We start from the raw sequence: 10413 nt of genomic DNA on the forward strand, positions 1-10413 counted from the left end.
ATGTTTGTTGTCTGGAAAGAAGAAGATACATAAATATTTGGTGAAGAAGATGAGAATGACAACTATTTTTGCTAGGTTAACGTGTAGTAGTATTTGATTAGGTGTACATCGGCTAATAAACTTATCAAATGTTCAAATATGAACATATATGTGAATTTCAATTATAAACGTGTATAATTATGTAATTGTTGGCTGATTATAGAAATAGATTCCTTCATGGAAATTTATGTAATGTTAGAGGCATTTTAAGGATAGATTATAAGGATATTTTCTTTTCTAAAAATACAAATTTAACTATGAAATATTGGATGCGGTTTTAAGGGTTTAAATATAGAAAATTCTTTTCTTTTTGGAAAGAAAAATTTGTATATACAGTATTGGAAACGGTTTTTAAGGCCTAGATACTAGGAATATTTTACTTATATATACATATTTATTAATTTTATTAATTTTTTATTTTATGTATTGCAAATTAATTATGTTCCCTTCTTGGTAGATATATTTTTGAATTGTGAATTATGAGTTGTTATTCCTTTGTTTTAATTCTTTGTTGTGATAAGCTTTTATCTTCTATTTTATGATTTAATATTTGATTATTATATTTTGTGATTCGTTTTAAATTTATTATGTTTATTGATTTTGTATATATTTTTAATCCTCATATGATTAAAATTTTGTTCATTTTACATTTTTGGTATCAATATTAATTATTATAACTGTCAAGAAATGTCAATTAAAAGATAATATTAATTTGAATCCAAATCTCATGGTATGGCCTCAGGCCTCAGCCTCCCCCCATTTTCCCCCTTTCTATCCTTAAATTAGTATTCTTCAAGAATCTAATACTATAATTTAATAAAAAAAATTGTTGATACTATTCATGATATTTAACTATACTATACAGAGAAATAAAATATTGAATTTAAATAAATATATAAAGACATAATCTGATAATCATGATAGTTAAGGTGATTATCATTTATAATTATGACGGAACTTTTACACTAGATCGTGCAACGCATGGGGTGATACTAGTATATATTAATGACCGATAAATAAATAATATAATATGTTATTAATTCTAAGTCTACAGGATTTCTCGAGTGCATGACTTTCATTAATATACACATATACTCATATATGTGCTTGTACCTTAACCAAATGGTACAACCACTTCCACTTATTCTTATTCAACTTTTTAAAAAAAAAATCACTTCTCTTTGTCTTTGAGAATATAGATTTACTAAGCGATTTCACGTGCAATTCGTGCTGAATATAAAACGACAACGAAAGTGGAAACATATTTTATGCAATAAATTCATACTTCCAAATACTAAATACTCCACAGAGAGAAAAACTATGATTCCCATTTTCGTTCATATCGATATATCAATTATGTTTTTTTTAAAATTAAATTAACTCCTATATAAGAGAGGAAATAACAAATAAACTCCTATACTATAGATAGAAGGAAATTACAACTGACGTCAAGAGGGCTCGAACTCGGCCCTCATGCAAAAATGTCTAAGCTCATTGCCACTAGGACAAAATTATGTTAAACTAGGAGTATTATAATATTCCAACAAAATTATCTATTGTAAAAGATTTATTTTGTGCACCTGCAACTATAACTCAGACAGACGTTATTCTTCCTCTATTTTTTGGATTTAAACTAGACCTTATACAAATGTCGATTTTGCGTTAATAGAGAATTTTGGTATGGATTCAACTTCGGTTACTATATGTCATCTTTAATTCTTCCCTAGCATTGATTAGCATTTAATTATGTCCATAATCTCAACCGATGACAAAAAGCCACAACATTTAAATTTTATTGCTAGATTATCTGTATAAAAAGAGGTTCATTTCATATACTATGATTTAACCAATATAATTAAGATGACATTGGCAGCAGCAATAGCAGTGTTAGTAGCACTCTCAGTCTCCCATTTGGCAACCCCTTTAACGCTGTTCGACGCCGTCGTTTCACTGAACAACAACTCAAACGAGACACTAGTCGCCGGCTGCCGCTCCAACGGCGCCTTCATCGGCACCTTCAACATCCCATCTCAAGCAACGAAAGATTTCCGAACAAATGTTCTGGTGAAACAGAGAAGCGTGGCTCAAACTGGATAAGTATTTCAGTGGGAGCTTCGATTTGTTTGATTGGGGAAGAGACAAGAAGAGGTGTGCCAATAGGGTTTGTCAATGGACCATTGATCAGTCTGGGATCTATTTGTTAATCAATAATAAATATGAGTTTCAGTTTAGCTGGCCATAGAGATTTATTTAGAGCTTCTCCAGCTTTATTAATTCAATAAAATAATGCATCACACTTTTTTTTTATATTGTCTCATATTAAACCAATTCGTGTTGAAAATGTAGGCGGAAGCATACTAATTATTGTGTGTTCATCATAATCAATTCTCATTTTGAAACATCATGGTTACAACTAACACCGTTAGTTACAACTAACGCTATTTGACGCCGTCGTTAATCTGAACAACAACTCGAACGAAATATTATATCCAGGTTCATCTGTTTTATGAATAAAGATGGTCAAATTCTCTAATTTGGTCGAAAAATCATACATAGGTCCATCACTTATTTGTGAACTATACTGTTGATGTTTGTCAATTAAACTGACACCGGTTTTTAATAGGAGTATGTTCTTAATTCCACTAATATCGATGTATAGTCATATTTGTGCTTGTACCTTAAATGGTATAACCACTTCCACTTATTTCAAAATTGATTGAAAAAACACTTCTTTGTCTTTGAGAAAATAAATTTATGATTTTCTCTATGTCTCGCCCTTTCTGGCCGAGAAACGGTATATTTTTGGGGCTAAATCATACAGTTTGAACCTATTCGCGAATATCATTTATGGTTCCACTAAAAATATTTATGATGGAATCATCATAAATAAATACTACTAGCTTTATGATTTTTCTGATATTTATAAAAAAAAAGTTTATAAAATTGGGTCACCAAACATGAAGGCGGCGTGGACCAATAGGTCCAAAACCTCGTTAATAAAATTCTTCCCAAATTATTACCTATGTAAGAAGCTGGGAATCTAAGTTTATCCAATCAAATAAGCAGAATATACACAACTAATTCTGCAGCAGCAGATGAATCAAAAGTGTATACTTACTACCAGGGGACTACTTTGCTACCACTAATTCCTTCAATCGAAAATTTACATTAATTTCTATGATACAAAGTAGTAAGTTAAATCTCAGTAGAAAAAAAAGACTCTTTCTGTAAAAACTTCATTAGATTAGGGAGAAAAATAGTGACACTCACGAGGCGTTCTCCTCCGGAGAAGTAGTGTAATCCGGAGACGAAGCTGCAGCGTGCCCGTCTCGCTCGTTTGACCCGATCAGCATGATCACGACCTCCCTCATCGATGGGCGGTCAAACGGGGACATGCTCGTGCAGAGAAGCGCGATTTTCAGCACAGTGATCATGTGGTTCACAGTGATCGCGTCTTTGAGATCCAGACGAGGATCTAGTATCTCGGGTGACAGAGAATGGCTTCGAATGTAACTCCGCACCCACGACACTAGATCGCCCCCTTCCTCGAGGGGCTGCACGGGAGTTTTACCCGTCAGCAGCTCTAGGAGAACAACTCCGTAGCTGTATATATCACATTTCTCCGTAACCTTCATAGTGTACGCGTATTCTGCAACCGAGGCGAGTACATCATTCGTCAAAAAAATGCACAAACAAACATCACCCACCAATCTTAGTCATAATGTGATTGCATAATAATCATAAAAACACTTACTTGGCCTAATCATAATGTGATTTCATAATCAAAATGCACAAACACCAATCTTATTCATAATGGGATTGCTAATCATAAAACACTTCTTGGTCTAGAAAATGGAAGATCTCCAACAAAATCTAACCACATTCATTGACATAGTTTGATGAAACTAATATGCAGGGAGAGAGAGAGAGAGAGAGGCGCGCTAACCGGGGGCTATGTAGCCGTACGATCCAGCAACCGCGGACATTGACTTGGACTGAGGCATGTCGATAACTTTGGCCAGGCCGAAATCCCCAACATGGGCCTCAAACTTTTCATCAAGAAGTATGTTATTCGACTTGATGTCGCGGTGGATGATCCGAGGCCTGCAATCGTGATGCAAGTAAGCCAGGCCCTCGCCAGCCCCTAGAGCGATCGTGAACCTTGTTTGCCAGTCCAGGTGGCAAAACGACCCGTGAAGCAGTTCGCCTAAGCTGCCTCTCGCCATGTACTCGTAGAGAAGCAGATTGGAGCCCTGGTAATAGCAGAAGCCATACAGCTTCACAATATTCCGATGCCTAATCTTCCCAAGCGTCGAAATCTCAGCACGGAAGCTGTTCTCAATGTTGTTCCCCTCTCTATTCGAGGCCAGCTTCTTCACTGCAATCACCTGAGCAGAGTGCAGGACCGCCTTGTAAACCGTCCCAACTGCCCCCCTTCCGATCACAAACGTCTCGTGGAAGCTGTTGGTGGCCTCGACCAGGTCCTGGAACGTGAACCCTTCCTTGGGAGAGAAGTATATATCTGATTCCACGGATTGCACATCCTTATCCTGAGAAGACAGGGCCTTATCAACGGGATGGAACCTCATCGCGTATAAAATAGCTGCAATCAGAACAAGCGAGACTCCACCTATCACAGCAGCAACGATGGTGATGATCTTCCCTCGAGGAGCATCCATGCTTCCCACAGGAGGAGGATTTATGTCGTTAGGAGTCGAACCAGTGCAATTTCCGAGAGGCCCTCCACAGAGTCCTCTGTTTCCAGCAAAGCTAGAGACACTCATGTTCTGAAACACCTGCACGGATGGCAACGGCCCGGACAGATCATTGTTCGAGAAGTTGCATCCAAGCAGGCTAGAGAGATTCGCGAACGTGCTTGGGATCTCACCGCTCAAGCCATTGTTGTTGAGTAGTAAATACTCCAACAAGATGAGATTCCCAAGCTCGGGCGGGATTGGCCCGGACAAGTTGTTGTAACTCAGATTCATCGCGATCTGCAAGCTAGCAAGGTTGCCTAACTCATTAGGTATGCTACCAGAGAGGAAATTTCCACCCATTTGCAGCTCAGTCAAGTGAGAGAGGTTCCCTAGTTCGGCCGGAATGCTTCCTGAAAACATATTCTCGGATAAGATGAGGCGTTCGAGCTGAGAGAGCATCCCCAGCTCTCTTGGTATGGTGCCAATGAAGTTGTTCCCACTGAGATCAAGCTTCAGCAGAGCCTTGCATTTGAGGATCTCTCGTGGCATCTGTCCGGTGAAGAAGTTGGACGAGACATTGAACACTGCAAGCTGGGAAAGATTGCCTATCTCATTAGGCAGATCAACACTGAAGTAATTGCCCGAGAGGTCGAGCCTCTGCAGTTTCTGGCAGCTGCCTATCCCTTGAGGGATAGGCCCGCTGAACTTATTTTGAGCAAGATCAACAGCAGAGAGGTTCGTTAATCTGCATATATCAGAAGGGAAGCTCCCGGACAGCCTGTTCCCACTGACACGAAGCTGCACCAACGAGGTACAGTTGATGACACCGGATGGAATGTTCCCATACAAGTCATTGGCCTCAAAGTTGAGCAGTATCAGATTTGAATGCTGGCAAATGTGAGGCGGGATTCTACCAGTGAGGTGATTATCCGAGAAATCAACCACCCAAAGCCGGCTATAAAGGCCAAGACGCGGAGGTATGGTGCCACTCAAGTTGTTATCAAAGAGCTGCAGCTGGCTCATCCGAGGCAGGTACTGGAAGCCATATGGTATAGGGCCGGTAAGATTGTTGATCGACAAGTCCAGCTTCGTGAGATTCCTCAACGTGCTGAGCTCGGGCGGGATCACGCCCGTGAGCCCATTTTGAAACAAGTAGAGCAAATACAGACTCTTTATCTTAGTTAACTCTACTGGAATCTCACCAGAGAGAAAATTCTCAGAGAAATCAATTTCTAAGCCAAAACTGAGGTTCCCAATCTCCCTTGGAATACTTCCATTCAAACTGTTTCTGTATAGATACAATCTGGTAAGATACTTGATGTTGCCAAGCTCGGGAGGAATCTCTCCCCCGAGCATGTTCTGGTACAAGGCAAGCGTCTCAAGGCTCGTGCAGTTCCCAAGCTCCTTCGGGATCGGCCCTGTGAACTGATTATCCCATAGAATGAGATCAGTGAGCTTCTGCAGCAACCCAAGCTCTTTAGGCAGCTCGCCTCCGATTTGGTTCTGTGCAAGACCAAGAACTATTAGACTCTCACAGTACCCTATCTCAGCAGGCAAGTTCTCAGATAACACGTTCTGCCCTGCACGAAACACTCTCAGGTTCTTGAGATTGCCAAAGGAGCGAGGCACAGGGCCGGTGAGGTTGTTCGTGTAGGCAACAAACTGTACAAGGGAGGTTAGTTTGCCAAACTCATCTGGAATAGGACCAGATAACATGTTATTGCACAAATTCAGGTATACCAAATGGGATAAACTGCCTAACTCAGGTGGGATTTCGCCATCGAGCTGATTATTGTTCAAGTTGAGGACTTCTAAAGTGGAGCAGTTTGCAATCTCTTTAGGTATCCTGCCCCTGAATCCATTGAAGGAGAGATCAAGAACAGTGAGATAAACCAAGTTGCCAATCCAAGAGCTCAGAGTCCCGGAGAGATTCCGGTAACTGAGATCGAGAGACCAAACGACCGGACTGGAATCCATTGTGCAATTCACACCATGCCAACTACAGGGGGTTTGATCATTCGGATTCCAACTTTGGAGGAAATTGAAGGGATCAATGATGCTTTTCTTCAATTCTAGGAGGCTGATTCCATCCTCACTCAAAGCATTTGAAGGCAAAACCAGTATCAATAAGACCATTGAAATAGTTATGAATCCCCACAAAAGGCCTCTTCTTGAATTGAACATCTCTTCTAGGCACAACAAGAAAAGTCCTTTCTTGATTCTCTTCGACTACAAGTATTTCCCCAAATTTGAAATATAGAAGCCCTAACTTCTACCCATCATAATCAGATAGCAACTCACATAAAAAAGGGTTTCTCAAAAGCTATTGAGAAAGTTGCATTCAGATGAAGATGATTGGCAGCCTGCAATTCAAGAAACCCATCACAAAAAAGGGTTAGTGCTTTTGTATATAATCAAACAATGAAAAACATAAGATACTAGTACTACATATATATAGGAAATGATCCAAGAAGAGACAGACCTTAAGTTCCATGAAAGCTTCCACCACAGCTCAAGTAATGCCTTGGGAAGAACACAAAACAAAACTCATCTAAAACCATAAAAAAACGAACTTTACAGAAATTCAAACTCCTTTTCCAAGAATGGTGGGAAAATTCAAATTCACAAGAGATTTCAGAGCATCAAAGAATCCCAGAATCCAATGCAATGAATCAAATCTGCTTTACTTAGTATTTTACTAAATGATGAATTGCTTGAGAAGCACAATACCAAACAAAAGCTTTGAGCTTTTTTATTTATTTTAGCAAAAGAGGTTTCTGCAAATGGAAAATAACAGCCAAAGATACATTTGCCATTCCCTTCACTGAAACACTAATGGCCGACAAAGCATGCTTTCCCTCTCTCTCTCTCTCTATAGCTATATATGTGCATACACTCATATGTCTTTCCCTTTGTTTCTTGCTGTTCTTGAATGTGTAAGAATACTGTACAAGATTTCTTTTGTTTTGGCTCTCTCTTTCAACAAGATTTTATTTTTCTGAAAGCCCTCTCCTTTCTCCCCACCCTCTTTGGGCTTTTCAAGTGCAAAAGGGACTTTTTAGGATGGAATGAAATACATGAAAAATGCATTTTTATTATTTTTATGATGAACTAAGTTTTTATTTTATTTTGAATAAATTTTGTTGATATATGGGGATTGCAGGAGGAATGGGTAGGTAAGCCGGTGATGTGAACTTTTTTATTCAATGCCTTACAAAGTGATCAATGCACTTTCATTTTTTAAATATAGTTTCTTATTTTTTTATTACATTCAAGACTTTTTCTTTTTCCTTAAATTATAGTACTAATTAGATTTTGATTAGAATGGATTAGTTTTTTATGATTGATCGAAGTTATAAAATTGGATTTGAGTATGTATATAGATTTTATTTAATTTTATACTTATAATATATTCTTTTTGTATTTTAATTTTTTTTAAATCGTGAAAAAGTCCATGGTAAATATATATATAGAGAGAGAGATATATATACACACACAATATTAGTATTAAAATTCATATCTTTTCTTTTTATATTCATGGTTATTTCCCAAAAATTTCTTTTTGAGTAATCTCTTTATGGCTTTATTGTTCATTCTCTTTGATTTTTCAGTTTATTGTTTTCTATTACTCTATCTTGTCCTATAGTGGTTTGAACATTTCTTTTAGGTATGGTATTTAAAAACTAATATTTAGATAATTAACTGGAGATAAAATAAAATATGTAAAATAGATAATTGAAGAGAATATAAATACAAAAGGAATAAAATTGAAAATCAAGTATTTCAATTTTTTATTATAAAAATGGCTCTACCTTCCAAAATGAGATATGAATCAATTACAATTTGAATAGGGAAGTAGTTTATGAGTGTATGGTTAATAAAATAGTTTATCTTGTTTAGAAAATCACAAATCTCTATTATCATCTTGATGTGTCCCATGTATTCATGAGCACAGCAATGATGCAATGGTACATTTATATAGGCGTGGAAACATCCTCCACCGATAATTGAATTTTTATTTATCAATAGTAACAGTCAACCTAAATACTTTTATTCTAAACTTCGAATATTTATTATCAATAAAACGATAATGTAAAATGTTTGAATTATGTCGAAGTATTGGAATTTAAAATATATCAAATGGTATTATATCACTATCAAAACTTATCCATATAAGAATAATTAAACGGTGAATCTCCTATATTTTATAAAGGTGAATTCATTTTCAATCTCCAATGCCTAATTACTTTCTTAATTTTCATTGATAGAGTATTAAATTAAAAGTATTTATCTTCATAAATATACTTTCTCCCTTTAAATTCTAAACAAAGCTTAGAAATTTCAGTGTAATAACCATGGGGAGTTAATTTTTTAATTAAATACAATAAGTACAAATTAATGTGCATGCCATTACAAGGCGGTCAAGTTGACAATTTTTTTGTAGCCTTGTAATTAATTACCACAAAATCCTACTTTCATACTATTAAAATTACACTTGCTAGTTATGTAGAGGTGGGACCCACATAGCCAATATAAGTTGTAAGAGGGGGACCCACCAATAGAAGTAAAGGAGATATGGGTAGATGATTTGGCATCCTACTAATTACTTTATGTCCAAATCAATTATTCATTCATATAGTCTCCACACTCATTATTTCAGTGTTGAAACCAATTGGTAACTCACATTATTAATCTTCCTTAAATTATTGCCATCTAAGTTAGTTAATCTCACTAATTTAAGGATAGTTTTCACATTTTGCTCTTCAAAAAGTACTTCCCGATAATTTTTTTCTATTTTAAAGTTTTTGTACTTCTAATTATTCACTAATAGTATGAATTTTTGCAAGTTTGCGGTTCTGAGCTAAACTTATGTTCACATATTTTGTGTATGTAACCATTTAAAATCCCAAAGTTACACTCAAAACATGAATTATCAACACGTAGAATTCCACTAGCTTCCATGTGGGATGATAGAATAACTCCTAAACTTAGTTTGCTTCATTAAAAAAAAGTTGATTATAGCATCATCAAAATATATGTGTAAGCTGTCTTAAGTCTTAGCATCTATACAAAGTTTATATATGCGCCTACCAGGGCAAATTTTGAAGGCCATATAATTATGCTAGCATGGAACGCTTTTATATTCTCGAAAATTATCATACTGGTGTAGTTTAGGGTTATAGTTTAGTTGTTATTTCGAACTTTTTCTTATTGTAGTTTGGACCTCTTTGTTTATACCTTATAATTGTTGTGAAACCTATGTTTTTTTTTATATGTTGAATTCATTGTTTTTTAATTTATGTTTTAAGTTATTGTTGTACTGCTATTCTGCTTGTCATTTCCATGTTCGAGCATTTGTACAACATTAAATGGGCGATACTCGCATTAATTATAAGCATGGTTTAATTGAGAAATACAATCTCAATGCATGAAAGATGGGCCTTCAATTTTTTTTAATTAATTTTTGGGAATTTGAATGCCTTTAATCTAAAAAGAGGAATTTGGAAGTAGAAGGACATTAATGTCAATTGTCACATCATGACTAGACTAACACTATATGCAAATATTGAGATGGTGAATCAGACATGGGGCCCACCTCCCCTTACTTGTTGCTTCTCCCAATGATGATTCTTCCTTTTGTTGGTTTTGGTTCATCACCACTAATCACATTTTTTAG

The 10413-nt window shown here is 36.2% G+C and overlaps 1 protein-coding gene across 1 annotated transcript; it reads right to left on the bottom strand.

Annotated features, from left to right (window-relative positions):
• Positions 1 to 3084: 3084 nt before the first annotated feature.
• On the bottom strand, positions 3085 to 7743 carry LOC121804756 (probable leucine-rich repeat receptor-like protein kinase At5g63930). Its single transcript, XM_042204408.1, has 3 exons — positions 7219 to 7743; positions 3986 to 7099; positions 3085 to 3688 (listed from the first exon to the last, which is right to left on the bottom strand). Exons 2-3 carry the CDS (start codon positions 6918 to 6920, stop codon positions 3306 to 3308), a joined length of 3318 nt encoding a protein of 1105 aa, XP_042060342.1. The 5' UTR covers positions 6921 to 7099; positions 7219 to 7743; the 3' UTR covers positions 3085 to 3305.
• Positions 7744 to 10413: the final 2670 nt, after the last annotated feature.

The sequence above is a fragment of the Salvia splendens genome, chromosome 5 (genome assembly GCF_004379255.2).
Source record: "Salvia splendens isolate huo1 chromosome 5, SspV2, whole genome shotgun sequence".
Classification (NCBI taxonomy): domain Eukaryota; kingdom Viridiplantae; phylum Streptophyta; class Magnoliopsida; order Lamiales; family Lamiaceae; genus Salvia; species Salvia splendens.